Below are 25,595 nucleotides of genomic sequence, written 5' to 3'. Positions count from 1 at the left end.
CACAGGGCTCTGCATTTCCCTGATGACACACAGCCGCCCTTATGAAGTCTCCTTCAACTGAATATTTATTTTCCTAAAAAAGAAGTCAGTCGTGGGGCTTCCCTGGTGGCGCAGTGGTTGGGAGTCGGCCTGCCGATTCAGGGACACGGGTTCGTGCCCCGGTCCGGGAAGATCCCACGTGCCGCGGAGCGGCTGGGCCCGTGAGCCATGGCCGCTGAGCCTGCGCGTCCCGAGCCTGTGCTCCGCAGCGGGAGGGGCCACAACAGTGAGAGGCCCGCGTACCGCAAAAAAAAAAAAAAGTCAGTCGTAAAAGAGATTATCCCTATGTCTGTAATTTGCAAGTGGGCAGAGTAAGTGAATCAATGCCAGCATTCTGTTGAATGATTCAGGCAATTCACAGCCATTTACTCTGTTGTTCTTTGCCACTCCCCACTTCCCGTAACTGAAGAATACTGTTATAAATGTAGAGTATGTTGCCACTTTCTCATGGTTTATGTGCAGCTTTCTTGGCAGAGAACTTCCTTGACATGCCTTTTAGAAATAAGGAAACATCATTTATGCTTTCATTCTTCAAATAATTGTTTTGGAGAGTCAGCAAAACTCAAAAGTGTGTGACATATGTGCGCGCTTGTGTGTCCCTCAGCCTGTGGCGGCTACATCTTCACCGACTCCGTTGATACGATATCCTCTCCGCTGTTTCCTGCCAACTATCCATACAATCAGAACTGCAGCTGGATAATTCAAGCCCAGCCTCCGTGTAAGTAACAAAAATAAAAAAGAATCCAGGACGCTTGGTGGCTGTGGGAAAGTCCAGCTATGATTCATGTTCTTATCTCCTTGGTGGTAACAATTGATGGCCTTCCTCTCCTGTTTTTGGGAGCCCCATTTCCTGATGGGCACAAGAACAAGGGTTTCCTAATCTGGTAGGAAGTAACTTTTACTGTTTGTTCTTCATTTAATTATTTTTTAAATTTCAAGGCCTAGCAAAGGAAACGAAACAAAGCAAAAACCTGTAACCTAGTTGAAATGACAGGCGTGTGAGACTGGGGGTAAGCAAAAATAGTGGATAAATAAATCGTTTTTGACACCTGTGCCTTGAGTGTAGTAGATGCTCAAGGCAGTTGCTAAGTGAATAAATGAACAATAAGAACCATAGACTGGAAAATTAATAACTCATAGTTTGGAGATGCAGTGCTATGAGCATATCGATCTTCAACCAAGGTGGAAGTTAATTACAAAATCTGGTCTCTCCTGTGATGCACGTATTTTAAAAAATCCCAGCATAGGCCTTAAGAAACATTTAACACGTGCTTACACCGTGTTCTTTTTAGAATCCTAGAGTCGTATTTTCTGCTCTGGTCGGAAGGATTACTATCCACATTTTACAGAGAAAGTTAAGAGACTCTTAAGGACTCAAGCAAAATGACTGCGAAGAGGGTGATCCCAGGGCCGTTATGAATCCCCTTCCAAGTGAGCCCTGCCCTTCCTTGAGGTTTTCAGGAAAAATTGATGATTTCAGACGTCATGTGGGAATGGCATTAAGTGCTTTACTCCGCTCTCTAATTAATGACCTGTGTGATAAGAGGAAAGTCACTTATGCTGATAAGGCCCCATTAGCTAATGGAAAAAAAGAAGAGTTTGGCTTAAATATTCTCTAACATTTTTCCTAGGCATGTTAAGTATTAACAGAAGGGTATCTTTATTGCCCTGCGTGTCATTTGGGGGTCAGTGATGTAATCCTTAGGCAAAGAAAGTAGCCAGGAACTTAGCCTTGAGTAAAGAAGTCCCCTGCCTCGAGTTCCACAGTCTTGCACCTAAGGATAATTTCTAAACAGTTCTAAAGCATTTAGATGAAAGAGGTCACTGGTATAAAGACAGCAACAGGGAAAGATCCTATTCGGAAGATTTGGGACCCTGGAAGAAAACAAAAGGAAAATGTACCCGGGCACATACCTTTCTGCAAGTAATTCAAAGCTCTCTTTATAAATGAATGAACTTCCGTTTCCCCGGTTCTGGCCTTAAAGTAACACCGAGAATGCTAGGATACGTGTGCCGGAGAGGAAAATGTGTCTTATTTACAAGCACAGGTAAAGAATCAGAATTTAAGGAAACTATTCTATTAAGAAAAATACTTCTGTGAGGAACACAGCAACAGTGGATGCATTCCCCATCGTCCGTGAAATAAACCGACCCAAGGGCCCTTCTCCAGGGGTTCTCTTCCCAGTACCAGCGTTTCAGAATCTACAGACATTTTCGAAAGCATGGATTCAATTACTCTTCAAAGGAAAGCTTTTAGCAGAGCGGTTGTTACTTCTCCTCTTCACCCCCCTCCCCCGTCCGTCCCCCTGTGCACATCTGCCAGATTCATGGCTCCCCTGCTGGAGAGCCAGCAGGAGAAAGGATCAGAGGTGAAATAGCATTCCCTGTATGTTTTGTTTGCCAGAACGTTATTAAAGAGTCTTCTCTTTTTCCCTTTCAGTCAATCATATCACCCTCTCCTTTAGCCACTTTGGACTTGAAAGCAGCACAACATGTACTCGAGACTTCTTAGAGGTTTTGGACGGCAGTCGTGATGATGCGCCCCTCCGAGGTACTGCCGCGCTCACCCACTCACATCTGCGGCCTTGGCTTTTTACAGTTTCTGTGCTTACGTGTGTATATGCTGTCATTCCAGGTTAGAATGTTTCCAATAACTATGAAGAGCATCATCAGCCATGTAAAGATAATGAGAGGCTAAGAAAGCAGGATGTAATATGGCGTTCGAGAAACTCAGCTTGTTCATATTCAAGGACATGAATAGTTTATATATTTTTTTTTTTAATTGAAAGTTGCGATCGCTTTAGACAGTGAAATGCAGTGCATTCCAGCGTTAAGTAGCATTCTCTGAGAAACTTCTTATTAACATTTGACCACAGTGCTGGTATTCAAATTGAGCACGTATCTTTTGGTTTTGTCCTCAGTGGAAACAAAAGAACAGATAGATAGATAGATAGTAGATAGGTAATCTAGAGTTCTGTTTGTAAAACATCCCAGTAGAAATTAGGGATTGCTGCTAAATAGTTTCTGAAATGTTCTCAAGCAAAATAATCTCAGGTTATTTAAACATTCTCCATGAGTCACTCCTGAGTTAGGAGTAGTGTCAGGGCCTTAGTTAGGGACAGTGTCAGTGCCTGAGTTGGGAGTATTTGAGCTTTGTCATCCAAGGTTCTCATCCTGCGCTAGAAGACAAGCTGCATCAGAGAAGGGACTTTGTTTTGCTCATTGCTTTATTCCCGGTGCCCAGAACAGTGCCTGAGATGATAACAGGCAATTGAGGAATACTCTCTGCTCTCTGCAGACTTCCGATTGTATTCCTTGAGATTTTTGTCTGTAAGCATTTAACTGAGGTTGAGGCTATATTATTTAATGGACACTTATATATAACACTTTGTGCTGAGTGCTATCCTAAGAACTTTATAAACAGTAACTCAATTAATCCTCATACCCTTATGATACAGGATTTCATTGTTATCAATGGTCCCCGCTCTCAAGTGGGGAAACTGAGGCACAGAGCACTTAAGTAACTTGACTCAGGTCACGTAGCTGGTAAGTGGCAGAGCCGGGAGTTGAGTTGAATCCAGGTGTTTTGGTTCCAACATCCATGTGCTTCTCTGCTCTTATATGTTGCTTTTAAGTATTAGCACGTTTACTTGCGCAGGTCCCTACTGCACTGGAGAGTTTAGCATTCGTTACCTTTGGAGGTCATCTGTATTACTCTGCCTCCCCCTAACATTCTTTGCCATGCTTACGAATCATCTCCCCTGTGCTTGCATTCATAGCTTATTCTGAATTATCAGGCATCGTCCCCAACACTGACCCTGGTTTAAGTGTTTCTCCTAATAGTGTTTTCTTCTGTTTGCTTTGGTCTCTTGTGATTCTAGTAAAATACGTGTTTACTTGTCATCATCCATTCTCCTTGTCATCGTCTTCATTATTTAGGCCGATACTGTGGCCCCTCCATGCCCCACCCCATCACTTCCTTCAGCAATGCTCTGACACTGAGGTTCGTCTCGGATTCTATAGCGAATTTTGGTGGTTTCCACGCCACATATGCTGCATCAACATCAGGTAAGAAATGTTAGCAGATGGTGCTGCTAGGTTAAGAGAAATGTGTAGAAAATCCTTGGTTTATTATTTGGGATTCTTCTGCATTCAGCGTTCGGAGCTAGTTTCCTAGATCACCTCTATGACTAACCTTACTATCTTTCAAATTAGGTCAACACGCTTGTAAAGTCTAGCAGTAGTGAACTCTATACCACATCTTCTTTGTCCATTCGTCCATCGACAGACACTTAGGTTGTTCCCATACCTTGGCAATTGTGCCTGATGCTACACGGATGAGCTCTGGAAGTGGGGAGAACTGGTTGGAATGATCTTGGGAGACTATCTTGTCGGTGTCTCCTTGTTCTCCTTCATGATATGTTTGTTAAGGGAGCCCCTGATGGACGGTGTCTGATGGCATCTCTTATGGGTGGACGACTGCTGTTCTTTAGTCTCCCTGGCCTCACAGCTGCGCTCAGGCAGGGCTGGGTGTTGTCACTGATGCAGGATGGATGGTGGCTTATGGGGAGGAGGGGAAAGAGGGGCACCCAGTGCTGGGGCTCTTAGCCAGGAGAGTGCTGCTGGCTTCCTTGTTATTAGCAGATAAAAGCCTTAGAACACCAAGGAGATTTGTGCATGTTCCTGTGCTCTCCTGAGAAGGAAAAGCTGAAGTACTGCCTTCTGTTCTAGGCCAGGGGTGAAAGTCATCCTGGTCAGAAATACCGAGGGACTACAGAATTAAAATGAGTCTTTTATTACACAAAGTTAGACTTCACAGGGAGAAAAGGCTTTTAGAAAAGAAACTGCTGAGATTCCTTCTAATCCACCATACCCTGTGACTTTTAGTTTTCAGGTTTCAGAATCTTTTCCTTATTATATATGATATGGATTTTTTTTATTATGAAATGAAAATGGCATATCCTTTGACGCTGCTAGCAGCTGTTCTAGTGTTCTTTCTCCTTTATCTTATGGTGTCTTGTATTCAATATTTAATCTGCCACTCACTTTGTTTCTCTTTTCTTCTAGCTTGTGGTGGCATCTTCCACATGGCTGAAGGCATCTTCAACAGCCCTGGCTACCCAGAAATTTATCCCTCTAATGTGGAATGTGTCTGGAACATTGTCAGTTCCCCTGGCAACCAGCTCCAGCTGTCTTTTATGTAAGTCCTTTTTTATAGTATATTGTTTCAGGGAGAATGAATCTGCAGGAAGGAAGCAGTGTTACTAATAGGATGGACAACTAATAGCATATTTGTCCAAACAACTGTTAGAGAATTTGGTGGGAACTTCAGGAAGTCTGTTTCCATATTTCCTCTGTTTTAGTCATAGTTTAGGTTATAAATAGCATTAAAATTCTCTTGCAGTGGTTTTAGAGTCCTGCCTAACATTACCAAGAGTACATTCCTGAGCTCTTGGTACATTAATTTTTGGAATTCTCATTTTCAGATAACATTAATTTTATCATTTTTTTAAAAATTAGGAACATTTAGATTCTTTCAGAGCATCACTAACATTCTTTCTTCCGGCAGAAATCCCCATCTCAGTTAAGCCTTCTTTACCCTTATGTCTTATCCCCGTGCTAATCCACCATTGTCAGAAAAGATGGGTTTATTTGGTATCAGCAGAGAATTGCAAAGATGAGTTTATTTAGGATCAACAGGAAATTGCAAAGATGAGTTTATTTGGGATCAGCAGAGAATTGCAATTTGGGGTCTGCAGCCGTGGCAAGACACGTGCAAGTCCCTGTATTGCGAGAGAAGGAGAACACTTCTATAAAGAAGAAAAGGAAGTTTAGAGGGTTATAACAAACAGAGAATCCAAGGCTTCTCATTGGTTGAGCCCTTCAGGAAAGAAGAGAGGCCTTTCTTCTTTCTGTTGGACTCTGCTATTTTTGCAGGGCATGAGGGCTCCCCCTTTTGGTATCCTGACTCTATTTAATTGAGGTTTCTGTTTATTAATTTTTTACATTTCCCCCTTTTGATCATAATCTTTCTCTGAAATCATTGCTGATCTAGAGTCAGGGTTTCTAGTTTCAGTGGATTTTTGTGTGTCAATGTCAGGAAGGACCTTTCCTGGTATAGTATCTCATGTCAGAGGGAAAGTGAACAGATTGAAAATCTATTAAGGTCACGTCTGAGTAATTAGGAGGGGTAGGAGGGAGAACTCTCAGGTGCTTTTTGTCTAAAGTCCATATGATATCAAGATCATAGAGATTGGAGATCATCTGAAGCCTTATGTCATCCTCAAAAGTATATCTTGGGAAAGCTGTCTCGTCAGATGTCGTCTGCTTCAATTCCAGAAAATCTTGACTTGCAGGTCACCAGGTGATGTACAGGTACAGTCAGTGATTTCTTTAGGTGTGCTACATAAATCCAAGAGTCTGTTTCTCAGAGCTTGGTGTCACAAGGGTTGGTTAGCAGTCCCTGATAGGGACCCTTCCAATGAGGTTGAAGTGAGTTCTTCTGGAGGACTCTTTTGCAGTAGACAAAATCTCTAGGTTGCAAGATGTGATGCTTAATGTCTTCATCTCCCAAGGGTACACTATGAAAAGATTGCTCTATTAAAACATGGTTATTTTTAATAGAGGCAATTAATCCTTTGCAATGTTGGAATGTCTCTCCTTTTATCAGTCGTGTGTCAAAAGAAGTGGGAACCAAGTGCATTGGAAATTATGTGACTATCTCAAATGGTAAGAGTTTATGAGTTCCAAAAGCGGAAGATCCAAGATTTAGAAGGACAGATGGCAGTGCTTTTGACCAAGAGGTTTGGAGGGCCTCTATAAATGTTGCCAGTTGAGTCTTAATGGTGCTGGTAGCGTGTTCGACTAAACCAGAGGAATAAGGGTGGTGAGCACAGTGCAAGTGTTGTAAAACGAGCCAAACAGAGCAGACTTGTCAAAGTACCTGGCCAGTAAAATGGATTCCTTGATCGCTGTGAAGTTTGAGATGAGTTCCCCAGGTAGGGATCATCTTTTCCAAAAGGACTTTTGCCACAGAAGGGACAGTAGGCTGTCTGCAAGGGAAGGCTTCAGTCCAGTGTGAAAACATATGGACCATGACTAAAACATATTTATATCCATTAGAGGAAGAAATTGTATGAAATCCACTTACCAGAGCTTGAATTGTCCTTTAGGCAATATACAGTGTCTGGGAGCAGTACAAACAGGCTTCCCTGGTTCTACTTTGGACAAGTGGGACAAGTGAGGGTTGGCACTCTTTTCAGCCCTGTTAATGTTTCTCCTCTAATATTGATTCATGAAGGCTATCATCTTGTCAGTAGAACAATGGTTTAATGCACGTACAGCAGTGAGGAGTGGGAGTTTTAGAGTGTTGGGTGGGAATAGGTTGTTATTTGATGTGATCCTCCCGGACCAGGGCACGAACCCGCGTCCCCTGCATCGACAGGCGGGCTCTCAACCACTGCGCCACCAGGGAAGCCCAGATTTTCCAATCTTGTTTTCCTTTTTCTGAGGCTGATTGCTGGGCTTCTCTAGCCAGTTTTTCTAAATTTCCCTTTGGACCACGACAGAAGTTTGGCTGCTATTGGTCCCTTTAAGGGCAGCATTCCTTACAGAAATATCAGCAAGGTGATTTCCCTTCGCTTCCAGAGAGTCAAGTTCAGAATACCCCAGAATCTTAATAATAGCTAAAGTGGCAGGTGAAATTATTGCATCCAATAATTCCTAAACACAGGGGCCATCTTAAATTTTTTTTTCCCACTGGACGTAAGGAAGCCACATTGCTTCCACAATATTCCAAAATTGTGAGCTACTCCAAAAACATATCTACTATCAGTATAAATATTGGCAGTTTTGTCCTTGGCTAAAGTATAAGCCCATGTAAAAGCATGTAATTCAGTCTGGGCTGAGGTAACCATAGGTAAAGATGCTGCGTCAACAACATCAAAAGGAGTCTTAATAGCATACCTAGAACTGTATTTGCCGTTATCACCTCTTAAATGAGAACCATCAGTGGAATTCCCTGCAGATCGTCCTGAGGAGTCAGGAGGTGGTGCTTCAGTGTTAAGCGCCATGAGGGACTTCGCTGGTGATGGAGGGAAGAGGAGTAGCCGAGTTAAGGTTATTACAGTGGAAGAGAGTTATGTGAGGAGCAGTTAACCAAAAGACTTCACAGGAGGTGAGGTGGCTGGCTGGGAAATGTTGAGTGTGACGAGAAGTCAGAACTTCTACTGTATGAGGTACAAAAATGGTTAAAAGGGATCTCACAATAATTTTCTCGGTGATCTTAACCAAAAGGGGAGTGGTTGTAATGGCTTTAAGACAAGGGGGATATCCCCGTGCTACAGGGTCCAGTTGCTGGCCATAATACCCTATGGGTCAATGGTGGTCCCTGTGTTTTGGGATTAGTACCCAAAGGCATTCCCATTCTTTTCATATACAAAAAGGAAGAAGAGAATCTGATCATTGGGATGCCCAAGGGCAGGTGGCAGGTGGATTCACCAAACTCTCCTTTAGGGCCTCAAAGACTGTGTCATCTGTTTCTTCTCTTAAAATTGCATTGAGGTTTTTATTGTTGAGTACAACGTACAGAGGTTTAGCCATAGGAGAGAAATTTGGAATCCAATTTCAGCAATAATCAACTAGCTGGAGAAAACGTTGCAGTTGTGCTTCGTTTGGGGTTTTGGGAAACTTAGGTCACCATGAAGTCTATCTGGATCGAGATATAGCCTTTGTTCTGATCGCAGATACCCTAAATATCAAACCTGGGTTTGGGCAAACTGCAATTTTCCTTTGGCTACCTTAGGTCCCTTTAAGGCTAAAAGCTTTAGCAAGTGGATGGAGTCTTCCTGTGAGGAGGCTTGAGAAGGAGCTCAAAGAAGCAGATCATCCACCTATTGCAACAAAGTAGTTGAATCTCTAGAGAATTTTGTATCATCCAGATCAGCCTTCAGGATTCCTGAGAAATAAGGACTCTGAGTAGAACCCTGAGGCATTACTGTCCAGGTTAATTGGTTTTCTTCCCAAGTAAAGGCAAAAAGGTATTGGCTAGCTTCCTAAACTGGAATACTAGAGAATGCACTACATGAATCAATTACAGTAAAGAATCTGCTTCCAGCTGGAATGACCTCAGTATCATATAAGGGTTAGGGACAACTGAATGTCAAGGGATAACAATGTTGATTGTTTTGAGATCCTAGATAAACCTTCACCTTTGACCTGTAGGTTTTCTCACCAGTAAAATGGTAGTGTTTCAGAGCACAGTACAAGGGATTATGAGGCCTTGACAAGCCTTATAATTTTCCATCAGGGGTTTTATGCCTTGAAGATCTTTTTTTAAAAGGTTTTTGATTAATTCTGGGAAGAGATTTTGAGAGGTCTACTTAAATCTTGATGGGAGGTTTCTTGTGAATTTTGTTGTTGTGAATCTCCAGCATAAGTTGGAGATTTTGCCCATAAGGAAGGTGGTAGCTGATTCAGTGGAGACAGATGATAAGTATTTCCAGAATCAGCTCTAGTACTATCAGAGGCAGAGGCTGCTTTGTAGTAATGGGGTTGAGCCCCGAGAGTGAGGCTCTGGTGTCAGTTAGGACTGGAAGAGCTTCATCCCCGATCTAGAGAAATGTTCCTCCATGCCAACTAAGAGGGAGAATTGGGGAAAATCCCTGTAGTTCCTTGGAGCCCCATCAGTGAGAATTGGGAGGATGTTGAAAGGCTGGTTAGAGGGCTGAAGGCACCTGAAGCACTTAAATTTGTAACAATCTCTTCCAATGTCCTGGCTCTTTGCAATAATAGAAATTAGTAGGGTTTTGGTTTCATTTAGGAGCCTTCATTTGCTGGGGCTGAAGATTAAGAATTTTGGCAGTCTTCCTCTGAGGTGCCTCATCTAGAGTTTGAGAGAGCTGGTTTGCCACATTAACTAAATCTGGAATAGATATAGTTTCCCATTCCATCCTGGTCCTTTTTCCTAGAAGGGAAAGGTCTCAGTCCAGCCCATTATAGAGTTAAAAACTACCTGCGTAGAATCAACATCTAAAGGAAGACCAGAATTTTCTTTAAAAATAACCTGAAGTTGATTGTAATAATCATGAACAGTTTCATCAGATTTTTGTGTGTATGCCTGGATTTTGTTCCAATCAACAGGTTTTGGAGAAACCCTAGGAACTGCTTGATGAAGGTGCCTAGGGATTGGCCAAGCCTGATCATATAATAAGATAGCAGGCTGGGGACTTCCCTGGTGGTGCAGTGGATAAGAATCTGCCTGCCCATGCAGGGGACACGGGTTCGATCCCTGGTCTAGGAAGATCCCACATGCTGTGGAGCAGCTAAGCTCGTACGCCACAGCTACTGGGCGTACGAGAGCCCACGTGCCACAACTGCTGAGCCCACGTGCTGCAACTACTGAAGCCTGAGTACCTAGAGCCCATGCTGCTCTGCAACAAGAGAAGCCACTCCAATTAGGAGCCCATGCACCGCAACCAAGAGTGACCCCCTCTCGCCACAACTAGAGAAAGCTTACGCACAGCAACGAAGACCCAACACAGCCAAAAAAATAAATTAAATTAAAATTAAATCTTTAAAAAAAGATAGCAGGCTGGTCCCCCAGCTGTAATTCTAGAGACCTTTTAGGATTTCCCCCAATTAGTGGTTTTCATCCAGTGCTGAGCCTGGCCTTCACTCACCAGCATATGAACTAGCTGATACAAGTCAGAGAAACCAGGTTGACAAGTTTGAATGACTATATTAAATTGTCCAGCAATTTGTGAGCATCTCCAGTGACTTTGGGAAAGCCTTGCCTATGGATTGCAGTTCAGCTTTAGTCCAGGGAGTACAAAAAATTAAGGGCTTAACCTCTGGATTCTCAGAAGGCTTAAGTTTATTTTTTTTAATAGATCTTTATTGGAGTGTAATTGCTTCCCAATACTGGGTTAGTTTCTGTTGCACAGCAAAGTGAATCAGCCATGTGCAGACACACGTCCCCATATCCCCTCCCTCTTGAGCCTCCCTCCCACCCTCCCTATCCCACCCCTCTAGGTCATTGCAAAGCACCGAGCTGATCTCCCTGTGCTATGCTACTGCTTCCAACTAGCTAACTGTTTTACATTCGGTAGTGTATATATGTGGATGCAACTCTCACTTCGCCCCAGCTTCACCCTCCCACTCCATGTCCTCAAGTCCATTTTCTATGTCTACATCTTTATTCCTGCCCTGCAACTAGGTTCATTAGAACCTTTTTTTTTTTATTTTAGGATTCCATATATATGTGTTAGCATACGGTATGTGTTTTTCTCCTTCTGACTTGCTTCACTCTGTAGGACAGACTCTAGGTCCATCCACCTCACTACAAATAACTCAATTTTGTTGCTTTTTGTGGCTGAGTAATATTCCATTGCATACATATGCCACATCTTCTTTATCCATTCATCTGTCGATGGACACTTAGGTTGTTTCCATGTCCTGGCTATTGTAAATAGAGCTGCAGTAAACATTATGACACATGACTCTTTTTGAATTATGGTTTTCTCAGGGTATATGCCCAGTAGTGGGATTGCTGGGTCATAAGGTATTTCTCTTTTTAGTTTTTATGGAACCTCCATACTGTTCTCCATAGTGGCTGTAAACAGACATATTCTGACAAGTGCAGAGGAAACAGGAATGGGAAGAGTTTCAAATGGGGAAGCTCATTAAGAGAATTAGCATGGGGGAATTGGCAGTACAAAGGAGGCATAGGTGGTGTAGCAAGGAAGGAGGAAGATGGCGCCGGAGATGAGGTCTGACCATGAGGAGCCAATGGAGAGACCAGATGGTGCTGGAAGAAGAGCCTGAGGCGTTGGGGGCCATTTTATCTCATTAATTATGTTTGCCTCAGTTAGCCTTAAAATCTTATTTTGTAGAGAGGCAATTCTAGGCTCCAGATAATGTTGGGAAGCCTCAAAAAACCAAAGTAAGTATTCCACACATTTCTGGAAATTTTTGAGCTATTGTAGTCTACCTTGGTTCTAAGAAAGTTAAGTTTGGGGATTTCAAAAGTTCCCCACAATGGCCATTGATATCCTAAATTGCTTATATTTTTTTTAACATCTTTATTGGGGTATAATTGCTTTACAATGGTGTGTTAGTTTCTGCTTTATAACAAAGTGAATCAGTTATACATATACATATGTTCCCATATCTCTCCCCTCTTGCATCTCCCTCCCTCCCAACCTCCCTATCCCACCCCTCCAGACGGTCACAAAGCACGGAGCTGATATCCCTGTGCCATGTGGCTGCTTCCCACTAGCTATCTACCTTACGTTTGTTAGTGTGTATATGTCCATGCCTCTCTCTCGCCCTGTCACAGCTCACCCTTCCCCCTCCCCATATCCTCAAGTCCGTTCTCCAGTAGGTCTGTGTCTTTATTCCTGTCTTACCCCTAGGTTCTTCATGACATTTTTTTTTCTTAAATACCCCTAGGTTCTTCATGACATTTTTTTTTCTTAAATTTTTTCTTAAATATAAATTCCATATATATGTGTTAGCATACAGTATTTGTCTTTTTCTTTCTGACTTACTTCACTCTGTATGACAGACTTTTATCGGGTTGGTCCATTTAGTTAGGAATGTGCATGAGGAAGGACTTTAGTCTTAAACATCAGATCTGCCAGAGTCCCTGTTGGGGGTGTGGGTACTCTCAAAAACTGGGCTTCCATTTCTCAGAGGTTTTTCTCTAAAGTAAAAGAACAATTTTCAAACATTTTACAACACAAACAGCTCAATTCAAACAGCTTGGAAGCCTGAATAACAGCCAATTCTAAGGAAAGGTCTTGGTCCTAGAGGAGCCAGGCCGAAGGTTTTTTCAGCCAGTGTCCAGAGAATAGCCCTTTACAAAAGAATATGCCGAAGGCTGGACAAAAACTGGCACAGTTTCAGTGAAACAGCCCCTGCTCCTGAAGGAATGGGTCGAAGTCTGGCCAGTTTCAGTTGAAACAGCCTGATCTCAAATCAGATAGAAGTGCCAAGTGAATACTCATGTACAGAACAAAGCATTGACCAGAAAGATGAAGCTTTGAAACAGATTCCGAATAAAACCTGGAGAGCTTCAAAAGCTAAGAGAGTGTGAGCTCAGATCCAGGAGAAGGACATACCTTTAAACTCCAGGGTTGGCAAGAAAAACAGTGAGTAACAGTGGGCTGGATTTGTGGGTACCATACCTGTTTGCTTATCAAACCAATGAAATGTTGATCTGAAATAAATAGAATGCCATATACTTCTCCATCAAAGATGGGTTTATTCAAGATCAGCAGAGAATTGCAATTCAGGGTCTGCACCTATGGTGAGCCCCTGCAAGTCCCTGCACAGCAGAAGAAGGAGGATGCTTTTATACAGGGAAAAGGAAGCTAGGAGGGCTTCAGTAAACAAAGAGTCCATGGCTTCTTATTGGCTAAGTCCATGCCAAGAAAGAAGAGGAGTCTTTCTTCTTCCTCTTGGGCTCTGCTACCTTCACAGGGTGTGAGAGCTCCTTCTTCTGGTTTCTCAGCTTTGTGTAACTGAGGTATCTCTTTATTAATTTTTTACAGAATTTAGTGGTTGATTTGTAAAATCACTCTCACGTTCCTCGTTGAACTGTAAGCCTTTTTGAATATGGACTATGGACATGCAATCAGCAGTAGGATCCTGCCACATTCTGAGTGGTCTTAGGTTAAATTAAACAACAATAATATATTTTCTGGAAGTTGTTAGTGAAAAGCACATGGTAAGTGAAATGGGACCTTTTAATCCCATCAGTAGAGAGATACTTGTGACATGCTACACTGGTAATGAGTGCTTAATAAATATTGGATGATAAGACATTGGTATTTATTTATTTATTTATTGGCTGCATTGGGTCTTCGTTGTGGTGTGTGGGCTTCTCATTGCAGTGGCTTCTCTTGTTGTGGAGCACAGGCTCTAGGCGTGCGGGCTTCAGTAGTTGTGGCTCGTGGGCTCTAGAGCGCAGGCTCAGTAGCTGTGGCTCATGGGCTTAGTTGCTCCACGGCATGTGGGATCTTCCCGGACCGGGGATCGAACCCGAGTCCCCGGCATTGGCAGGCAGATTCTTAACCACTGCGCCACCAGGGAAGTCCCAAGACATTGGTATTTAAATTGCCATTTTAAATTAAAAGTTATTTGTTTTTCTGTGTCATAGATTATTGGCCTTTGGTTGGGGTTGATAATTCTGTCTTGAAAAGAATATAAGAAGTAACTTGCTTGGAGAGAAGAAGATTGTTTTGGAGACACTGCTCTGTTTATTCAAAAAAGTCTTGCTCCTCTTCTAGGCATGCCATTCTGTGCATCAAGAATGGATTTTTAAACATGAAAGAGAAGTCCTATTTGTGGACCACATTCAAACATCTCAAGTTACTTTGTTTTAGCCCATCAATCAGACAGTGCCTCTTCAGGGTCCAGCTGGCATTGTGTCAAAACAAAGACACCCTCTGAACACCTGAAAGGCAATACAAGTTTAAGTTGCCACGTGAGAAAGAGGTTTTGTTTGCTTTTGTCTTTACTAAAAGCACAAAGTTTTGTATGGGGAAAAAAAAATATATATGTGACCATATATATATAACTATATATATATATAACTATATATATATATATATATATATACTTCTTTGTTCAACAAATATTTATTAAGCCCCTACTTTATACACATAAGCACTGTTGCACCCTTGCTAGATGCTTCATATATAAAGCACATGTTACTCCCATAATTGACGTTTTATATCCAGTGATGAATAAACCATGAACATTGTTCTTATGATAAAGTCCAAAGTCCTTCACACGGCTTAATAGGCCTCATAATTGCTAGATCAAAGGGCTTTTCTGGTCTTTTTCCTCTTGGTCTTTACCACAGTCACATTCTTGAACAATCTGATGTTCAGTGGTTCTCAGGAACTGGGCCAGGTACTGGGAATGTTTAAGACAGACAAGATCCCAGTTCTTGTTAAGTTACTAATAAGTTAATGTCAAGAAGCTATTTGTTTAAAACCGAAAGAGATTCATTTCATCTATAGGGGATTATAGGGCCATAGGTGTGATTAAAGGTGTTCAATTTTAAATGTATGCCACAAAGCTGACGCATACCTGATGTTCAATGAATGTTAAATTCTCTCACTCTGCCATTTCTAAAGTATCTTGTGTGGCAGTTCAGAGTTAAATCCAAATGAACCACACTGGGCTTTCCTCCTAGAGGGTGGAAGATAAACACGAAAAGCCAGTTTCACTCATTTTACTCTTCAATGGACAGGAAATCCTGATTATTGCATAAGCAAATCTTAATGCTTCATCTTTTTCCTTTCTCATCCATAAGAAGTTAATTTTGATTATTTCGTGTTCGTTGCTTGAGTTTTATTTTTAAAGTATAATCTGTGGAATGCAAGATGCTCCCCTCTATGCAGATGATACTGAGAAGGGCTTTATGGCCAGGCCTCTGAGTTATTTCTGCCCTGGTCTAAACTATATCCAGATGGGTGCTTGGAAACTTCCCCTGGGGTGGGTGAGAAGCATATGAAAAACATATGGAATATGTCAAGTTCTAAAATATAGGGTTTGGATTGTGGACATGGCGGTGAAATCGAGTAGGGAGAAAAGCTGGAGAAATTATGGTTGCATGTATAACACAAAAGGAGGGGGGAGAAATAAAACCCCCAAAGACATTTTTTTATAAAACAGATATTTAAAGGAATTAACAGAAAATGTATTTTATGCTGGCAGAGTCCTTTTAAAATGCGATTGATCTAGGTTCAAGAATCAAAATGAGATAATGAGAAACAGTGATTGTACTATTTTTGTTCCACATCATATTTTTACCAGCAGATCTGAGCCAAAGTGTTTGGAAAGAGGATGGATTTGCTTATAAAATGAACCGGACTAAACGAAAGACTTCCAAGAACAATAAAACTTTTTAAAAAGTCTAATTTGATTCTTACAGGTATCATCCTACCATCCTTTCTGATGAAATGTCTTTTGTGACATTTAGCATTGGATTATACCAGTCTGGTACAAAAAAACAGAAAAACCTTGCACTTAGCGATCTTCTAGACCATTGGACCAAACTTTCTTGTGCATGTTGATCACCTGGGATCTTGTTAAAATTCATATTCCGATTCAGTTGGCTGGTGGGGCCTGATGCTTCATTTCAAACAAGCACTGGGGTGACGCTGATGCTGTTAAACCACGTGCAGCATTTTGAGTAAAGATTTAGGGGCAATTTCATAGAAGTCGCCTGCTGAGGAGAATGGTCACCCCTTCTTCCTTCTTCTGAAAATCAGAAGAACACAATTTTAGCATATTGTACGTCATTGATAACGTTATGGTATCATAATAAAGCTGAGCCTGAGTTTAAGAGCCCAACTTGGCAGCTATTCTAAGGGTGGATTCAGAGCAGTTATTTGCCAGAAGTGATTGTAGTTATGAACTTTGTCTCATGAAGCATTAAGTTGTCAAGGAGGACAGTGGAGGTAAGACAAATGTGTGGTTTGTTTAGCCTGATGTGGGTCTTCCCTGATCTCTTCTGTGCTCGGTTATCAGTCACAGCTTGCTGCTAAGACTAAGTCTGAAATATAGATCCCGATGATCTGCAGGGTAATAACCCACCTTGGTGGGATTGTGAGAGCCACAGACTCACCGTCTGGCTAGAGACCTACCGGTGCTAGTATCTGGCTTGAGAAGCCAGTGGTAGAGCAGAGCTGACCGGTTTGCTCCAGGGCTCTGGTCGGCAGTGAAGGCTCAGAGGTGTGCCTGATATGTTGATCCCAAAGTGAGCAGTGAGGTCCCGGAACCTCCAGGCTGGTCACCTGTACCTTACGCATCCTAACCTGTTAGCTGAGATAGAGCCCGGGGAGGGCGCTGTGCTTATCATCATGTGAAGTCTTGCTCACGTAATGTTGAGCAGTGACTGAAAGATACACAGCAAGGAAGTAAGTTTTCTATTCTCGAGATGTTTTTTTTCCTTGCCAATGTTTTTTTTTCTATAGTCCTACTAGACCATTCTTTCTTCTTCTCTTTATCTTGTCCTTCTTCTTCTCAGCAAAAATTTCTTTCAGTTACTTCTGAAAAAAAGAATTGTTTGCACTCACTTCATTTACTTAAAAAAAAAATTAAATTGCTTTTATATTTAAAAATTAATTTTAAATAAATAAAATATTACAGGGCAGCATCACATTCCCTTACCTTCTCATCCCAGAGATGACCCATATTCTGAATTTTATGTGTATCACGTCTATGCATGTTTATATCCTTTTATTATATATATATCAATAATATATGTATACATGTCTCCATACACACTACATAATATTGCTTTCTGTTTTACATTTTACATAAATGCAATCATACTTATTGATTTTACTGGAAATACATTGAATTTATAGATTAATTTGGGGAGAATCTTTATTGACTCTTCATACTGAACTTGGAGTATCTTTCCATTTATTCAGTCTTCTTTTATGTCCTTCACTAAAATTTCGTATTTTTTCCATAAAAGTCTTATAGATATCATGTTACATTTATTCCTAGGCATCTTATCTTTTGTTGCTATTAAAAATGGTGCCCATTTAAAAATTATGGATGTACCCTGTCCACCTTACCTAAAATAACCCTCCTTAATCACTTGGTTTTTTCCTCCTAGAGCATATCACTACCTCATTATATTTCTATTTATTTGTTTATTATCTATCTCTCCTTCTAGAATGTAAGCTCCCCGAAGGAAGGAACATTGTCTGTTTTCTTCATTGTCCTGTCCCAGTGTTTGGCAATATAGTAGAGAGACAAATATTGTTGAATGAGTGTTGACTAAGTTACATCTTGTAAATTTTCATTCGCTGGTATAAGGAAACCCTATTAATTTTTGCATATTATCCTTTTTTGTTTGTTTGTTTTGTTTTTTCACACACACACACTGTATTTTATTTTTGCAAGAGATAAATAGACTGACACCAAGCATTGTAAATTTGCATATTATCTTATCCTACCACTGTTCCATTCTCTAGAATCACCCAAAATTTTGTCTCTTGTCTGCTACTCTATCTTCAGTGCCTACAAAAGGACCTGACATGTTAAGGTGCTCGGTAGATATTTACGAATGAATGAGTGCTCTTGAATATTGATTTATAGCACTTCCTTTCCAATTCTTACAACCATTCCCCCTTTCCCTGTCTTATTGCCCTGGAGAACCCTTAAGTACACTGTGCAACAAAGTGATGAGCAAGCTTTCTTGTGTTGTTTCTTACTTAAAAGAAATGTTTAAAAACGTTTACCTCTAAGTATATTTGCTGTAGGTGTTTGGTGGGCAGTTCTCATCCGGCTGAGAAAATGTCCCTCTATTCCTAATTTTCTAAGAGTTTTTATGATGAATGGGTGTTCAGTTTTAGCGAATGCTTTACTGCAATTGTCACTGATTCTCCCTTCATATATTTTTGCATCTTTTTTTCTCTTTAAATCTTTGTGTGTACGTGTGTGTGTTGAATTGTTGTAATAGATCTTTTCATCTTAAACCATTGTGAGTCCAACCTTATTAAGATTTACATATTTTACAGATTGATGGATTGATTTAGCTAATATTTCATGTAAGATTTTTCATCGGCATTAAGTGAGATTGACTTAAACTTTTTCTTTCTTTGACCTCCCTTGACTGATTTTGCTTCCACGATTATATTAAATTCATTAAATAAGTTGGACTCTGTCCCCTCTTTTCAATTTTTTTTTTTTTTTTTACAATATACACAAGATTAGGATTGGGATACTGACTTATTGAAGCTTTGGTAGAGTTCCTCTATAAAATAATCTGGGCTCAGGTATTTGTTTCCTTTTGTCTGCAGGCAATTTTTAATACTGACATTTTTTGATTTAATGGTATTTTTAGGTTTTTCCATTTTTTCTTCAACTAGTTATAGTATTGTATTTTTATAAAAATTGTCTAAGTTCAAATTTAGTGGCATAGGTTTTTAGTAAATTTCATTATAATTTTAAAAATTTCTAGTATATCTGTTGTTTTGTCTTTTTCTTATTAGTAATGTCGTTCACTTAAGCTTTCTTCTGTTATTGGTCAGTCTTATTGGAGGTTTATACTTCGTTAGTCTTATCAAAAGAATAGCTTTTGGTTTCTTAATCTTTTCTAGTATTTTCTACATTTCTGTTTCACTAATTTCAGATGTTGTTGTGTTATTTCTTCTACTTCCTTTTTGCGGTTTGTATGTTTGTTTTTTGTTTTACTAACTTCTGGGATTAGACATCTAGTCCACTTTTCTTAGTATTAGTTCTCTTTTACCATAAACATTTAAGGCTATAAATTTCCCTCTAAATAATGCTTTGACTACACTCCCTAAGTTTTATGGGCCCAGCACACTTCTACTGCTCAACTCTGCCTGTTTGAATACATAATGTGTTCACTCTCATTCAGTCCTAGATATATTCTAAATTGCCATTATGATTTCTTGTTTAACACATGGTTTATATAGAAATTTGTTTTACATATCCAAATTGCGGGATCTCTTTGTTATCTCTTTATTACCCTGTTCTAATTTTGTTCTATAGTGGTCAGAGAACATATTTTTTAATAGTTTTAATATTTTCTGAGACTTGGTGTGTTGTCAACTATATATTGATACATTTTTATGCATGTTAATGGGCACATGAAAAATATAAATATAGAGAATTTATAAATTCTAATTGTTGGGTGTTATAGAAAGCTTGTTATTGTCTTGTTGTTATTGTAATTCATCATCTTATGGAAATCACCAAAAATCATCTAATTTACTCCTTAATATGTGTGAAAAATAATCCTATAGTGGACCCTCTAAAACTGCTCCTTTAAAAGTTACTAATTTACTTTGAGTAACCAAATCCTATAGCCCAACGGTCCCCAACCTTTTTGGCACCAGAGACCGGTTTCATGGAAGACAATTTTTCCATGGACTTGGTGTGGGAGGGTGGGGGGGATGGTTCAGGCGGTACTGTGAGTGATGCAGAGAGACTCAGAGCAGCAGATGAAGCTTCATTTGCTTGCCTGCTCGGGGGTTGGGGACCCCTGCTATAACCTGTTCTTAATCCTGGATCTTTCTGTCATATGACACTCTTCATCACTCTCTCCTTAATTTTCTCTTGGCTTCTGTGACATGACACTGATCTTGTTTTTATCCTACTTTCCAGACTATTCTTGGGTTTATTGCTTCCTCTTCCTTTCACTGAATTCAAAATATGGGTGTTCCCTAAGCTTCTGCTCTTATCTCTTCTCTCTCTCTCTATGTATCACTCCCCACTTTTTCATTTCTAAACCCCCAATCTAGCCATGTTTTCAGCTGTTTTCATATGCGTACAGGTGATTTCCAAATACAGCCTCAGAGTCTCTTCTGAAGCCCAAACTTGGCACCATGAATTGGGTCGAATTGACTTTATACTTGTGGATCCTTCTCTGGACCATCTCTTCTATTATATTTATCTATTTGTCTACCCTCCCACCAACACCATATTACCTTGATTATATCCAAGTTTTTTAAGCATTGAGGCCAATTTTTAAAGGCATTCATTTAGCATCTACGTGTTCCAGACTCTTTATATATGTGACTAATGACAATTACATGAGGTAGATCTTATTTCCCACCCTCCATTCCCCCATGTCATCATAATTGCAGAATATAAAGAAGTTGACTATGCCATGCTTGAACGCTAGCCTGTTTTAGTGCAAATGCCATGTTTTTTTCTACCTTTACAGAAATTAAGTACAGATGCCTTTGATTGGCATTTAAGCTCTCCCAAAATTAACCCATCATACTGCTCCAGCTATGTCTTCTAATGTTTTCTTAAAGGTACTCAGTATTCTAACCAAACGAGACCTCTCACAGATTTCTAAATATGTCCCACTCTTTCTGCATGTGTGCTTTGGTTAGCACGCATTCCCTGCCCACCATTTTTGCACCTTAAATCCAGCTTATGCTTACATTTCCATCTTAAAAAAAAATCTCTCCATCAAGCTATTACTAAACTTCACAATTGCATGTGATACCTCTGCCTCAAAATAACTCTGATGGCATGATATTCTGTCTTCTATATTCTGTTTTTTTTCTATCTTGTTGCCCAATTTTCCCCCAGAAAGAAAACTCCCTGAAGGCAGTGTATTAATTGTCTTCTATCTCTTGAATCACCATTTCAACTAATTTGAGTGTAAGAAATGTTTTGAGTTAGCCAAAAGACACTGTGATTAAAGTTAAAGAAAAAATTTAAAAACCAAACAGGTCAACCCAGCAAGTGATTCAGGATAATCCCAAAATTTATTTTATCAGTTAAATCCCTAATTTTGTTTCTTCCAATCAGAACTTTCCAGGTGGAGGAGTCTCAAGACTGTAGCAGAGATTTTGTGGAGATCCGGGAAGGAAACGCCACTGGTCGCCTGGTGGGACGATACTGTGGAAACGTCCTCCCTCTCAATTATTCATCCATTCTTGGGCACATCCTGTGGATCAGATTTGTCTCCGATGGCTCAGGCAGTGGCGTGGGCTTCCAGGCTGCATTTACCAACAGTGAGTTGCTTCTGTTTTAGTGATGGCTTCCAGAATGTGTCCTACAAACTAGAAGGATAGCAATATTTTCAGTAATGCATTAAGAACAATTCCCCTATATTTAATGTCTCTGTGGAATTACTTTATATACTAGAAAAATTAAATTATATATGAATGACTCATTAAGAGCCAGGGAGAGCATTCTCAGTGGTTCTAACATTCTTTTAAAGCTCTAGTGTCTACCTAATTTTAAGTTAAACATTTTTCATGATATTGCAATAGAGAGTTTTCTAATGTATCATCGTTTCAGTTTGGTATACTTATATCAAATGTGTTTCATTTGATCCCATAAACTCTATATTCCTCAAGTTAAAAATGTTTACTCTGGTACAAATGAACCCATTTATGAAACAGAAATAGAGTCACAGATGTAGAAAGCAAACTTACGGTTACCAGGAGGAAAGGGGAAGGGGGGAGGGATAAACTGGGAGATTGGGATTGACATATATGCGCTACTATACATAAAATAGATCACTAATCAGGACCTACTGTATAGCACAGGGAACTCTACTCCAGACTCCATGATGACCTATATGGGAAAAGAATCTAAAAAAGAGTGGATATATGTATATGTATAACTGATTCACTTTGCTGTACAGCAGAAACTAACACAAATTTTAAATTAACTAGACTCCAATAAAAATTAATTAAAAAAAACACAAGAAACGTTTACTGTTACTTTAGGATATTCCTAAGTGCTCAGATATTGTAATAACAGGATATTCTTCTAATAGGATAAAATGTTAAATATTAATAGCTACTCTATATGTTGTTTGAAAATGTCAGTTTCTCTTACATAGTTAAAGAAAAAAAAAAAACATGTTTCGTTCTTTCTTAACATGAAGCAAAATAGGTAAACCAAAATTATAGAACAGGGCTGGTGATACCCCTTCCCAAGTCACCAAGTTCCCTGGGGTCTGGGAACCCAATTTTACATGGGACGTGATTGCTTGTTTTCACACCATGTGGTCTTCTAAGGAGATGGAATTCCATTCACCATATCACCCTTCTCCAAAGAATTAATAGATAGCAGAGAAACCAAAAGGGAAGCAGTATTTCTTTCAGTGTTCAGAAAAGAAATTGCAAAAAAAAAAAAAAAAATTGAAAAAAAAAAAAAAAAAAAAAAAAGAAATTGCAGTCAATTAGAAGTCCATCCTTTTTAACACCCCTTGCCTTTTGTTTCTTTCATTTGACTAAAGAGCTGTTCTAAGTAGGTCTGATTTACTACTCTGTTTTCCTTCCTAGTATTTGGCAATGATAATATTGTGGGAACTCACGGGAAAATTGCCTCTCCCTTATGGCCCGGAAATTACCCCCCCAACTCTAATTACCATTGGATAGTGAATGTGAATGAATCTCAGGTTATCCATGGTAGAATCTTGGAGATGGACATGGAGGCAACACTCAACTGCTATTATGACAAACTAAAGGTGAGTTTCCAAGAGCAACTGATGTTTATACATTTTGGTGACTTGCTATTGGCAACCATAGATCCAAGTTAATGTCTGTTCAAGCATTTACAAGTCGTAGGGGATGGTCTACCCTACATCACGAATACCCCTTCCAGGTTACCTGAACAATGGTGATTCTGACAGTATAATTATTATCTTTGATTCTGTAACTAACTTTTTTTCCGCATTATTGTAATCTTTCTGTTGGGCTTTATCTAAGCATGTGTATGTGTCTTAATTAAGAATTTATTCTATCTTATATCCCATTACCCTGTTTATTCTCCTGTTAGAGTGTTAAAAATTTGAACAATCATTTTAAAGTAAGTAAATATAAGTATATAAAAATTGTGGCGATCATTGCCATCCAGACATTGGCAACTGCATCAATTCCAGAAACACTATCAGATTATTTTTTATACAGTTTTATTGAGGTATATTTGACAAATAAATATTATATATATTTAAGATGTACAACTAGGTCTTTTGATATATGATATTTTACAATTTTACATTGTAAAATAATAATCACAATCAAGCTAATTAACATATCCATCACCTCAAATGGTTACCATCTTCTTTCTTTGTTTCTGGTGTGGTGAGAATACTTAACATTTACCCTCTTAGCAAATTTCAAGTATATACATGGTAATATTGGGTTAAAGCACATTGTCACATTAGATCTTCACATTAGATCTTCAGAATTATTAATCTTGCATAACTGAAACTTTGTACCCTTTGACCACCTCCCTGTTCCCCGCTCCCCGCATCTCCTGGTAAACACCATTCTACTTTCTGCTTCTAAGGGTTTCACTATTTTACTATCAGATTCTTGAGGGCCGAGATTCTGTCTTATTCACTTTTAGGTCCACAGTGCTTCACATAGAACCTAGTACTTGATAGATGCTCAGTAAGTTGGAAATAATTATTAGCTAATTTGAAATCTGAGCTTATATAGTAGCTTCAATAGAGAAATATGTAATAGCACTTATAACGAACTTGTTCAAATTATTTACAAGATGGAGGGAAGGATATGAAATGTAATTGGAGAGATCCACCCACATGTGAAGAAAAAAATAAACGTGCTCAAGATTACGTGTTTGGAAACTATCACAAAATATGTCTCTAACTATGTAATCTAACATTTTCAACCAAATGAAAGAGATTTCTTGCGTGCTTTGAGTATGCTGAGCCCTCACAAGCTGTGATTCTGTTGCTGTTGTTAATTCTGCTTCTTTACTTCTTTGGAAATGTGAACTCCTTCAGGATACCTGGCCACTTTCTCTCATTAGACTTTTCCTTTTTCTTGTGACTTTCCCCCTTTCTTCCTAATTCCTCCCTTTTGTGGCCCCAAAGCACATTTCATAGGCACTGTTGTGCCACTATCCTGTTCCTACTTTTCCACCCATAAGTTTTACTGTAAATCGAATAATGAGCTATATCACGTGGAGCATGGTTACTAATATAATTCTGCGGGGAAGATACAGATACTTTAAAAACACATTTAATTACTTGCAATCATAGTTTATACTTCGTGGTTTTCTATTTATGAAGAAAAATGGAGGTGATTGCCTGAGTTCAGTGCTCTATTATCTGTCCCTTCCATGCAGGTTTATGATGGGGCTGGCATTCATTCCCGCCTGATTGGAACCTATTGTGGTACCCAGACTGGCTCTTTGAGCTCCACTAGAAGTTCTTTGACATTTCAATTTTCTTCTGACTCTTCAATCTCAGGGAAAGGATTCCTTTTGGAGTGGTTTGCAATGAATGCCTCTGTTGGACCTTTACCTACCATTGCTACAGGTGTGTTTGGTAATAAATGAAATTCTTTTTAGGGGCTGATACGTGCAGACTAGTATTTCAAAGGTTCCCACTAATAAGGGCCAAATGCACAAGTGAGTAAGAAGAGTAATTACAGTCTCAAAACCCTTCCTCCATATGTTCAGGTGTCCTTTGAATTTCATAAATACTTAGAGATTAGATGTTTATTTCAAAAAAAAATGCTGGTTTCCCATTATATTTTCCATAATAGTTAAGGGTTTGATGTCCATAAGATATTCTACTTACAATTTCTAGAAATCGCTTTAGAGATCTCTGAAAGTTTGGTTTGCAAATACCATACTCTCTCTCACACATACACACACACACACACACTAGGATCAACTAATGCAAGTAACTGTTTTACCTCTATGTTACCTTTTAAGTGTGCCTTCAGAAATGCTTCAGTGTGTCCTTAGCCGGTTGTAAACCCTCATGTTTCAAGGTAAAGTTGGCCTAAATTTTAGGCTTTCATTTTACTATTTTTAAGACATTTAAAATTCCCTCAGTAAGCTGTGTTTTGGGAGACTGCGCTTTTCTTTTGAAAATTTGTTTAAACACTTTTGAATGGCTCTTGTGAATTTGAGGGTTGACGTAGAATAAATTCAGCAGATATTTCTTATGGCATATTCTCACTCCTTGAAATATTTGATTGGGACATATTATCATTGGATCTCATTGAAGAGTACTCAGACTTTGAACTTGTTCTAAGACTAAACAG

General features: G+C 39.6%; 1 protein-coding gene across 2 annotated transcripts in view; it reads left to right on the top strand.

Annotated features, from left to right (window-relative positions):
* Positions 1–25,595, top strand: part of CUBN (cubilin) — a 269,991-nt gene that overhangs the window by 146,407 nt on the left and 97,989 nt on the right. For both annotated transcript variants that reach the window (XM_024750090.1, XM_024750089.1), the window contains exons 35-40: positions 2,480–2,590; positions 3,979–4,107; positions 5,107–5,239; positions 21,364–21,569; positions 22,854–23,038; positions 24,667–24,859. In XM_024750090.1, coding sequence (XP_024605858.1) covers positions 2,480–2,590; positions 3,979–4,107; positions 5,107–5,239; positions 21,364–21,569; positions 22,854–23,038; positions 24,667–24,859 — 957 coding nt within the window. The remainder of the gene's footprint in view (positions 1–2,479; positions 2,591–3,978; positions 4,108–5,106; positions 5,240–21,363; positions 21,570–22,853; positions 23,039–24,666; positions 24,860–25,595) is intronic.

This window comes from Neophocaena asiaeorientalis, unplaced genomic scaffold, assembly GCF_003031525.2.
Source record: "Neophocaena asiaeorientalis asiaeorientalis breed wild unplaced genomic scaffold, Neophocaena_asiaeorientalis_V1.1 scaffold4, whole genome shotgun sequence".
In the NCBI taxonomy this organism is placed as follows: Eukaryota; Metazoa; Chordata; class Mammalia; order Artiodactyla; family Phocoenidae; genus Neophocaena; species Neophocaena asiaeorientalis.
The sequence above is the reverse complement of the archived record's forward strand: the minus strand, read 5'-3'. Positions and strand labels throughout refer to the sequence as shown.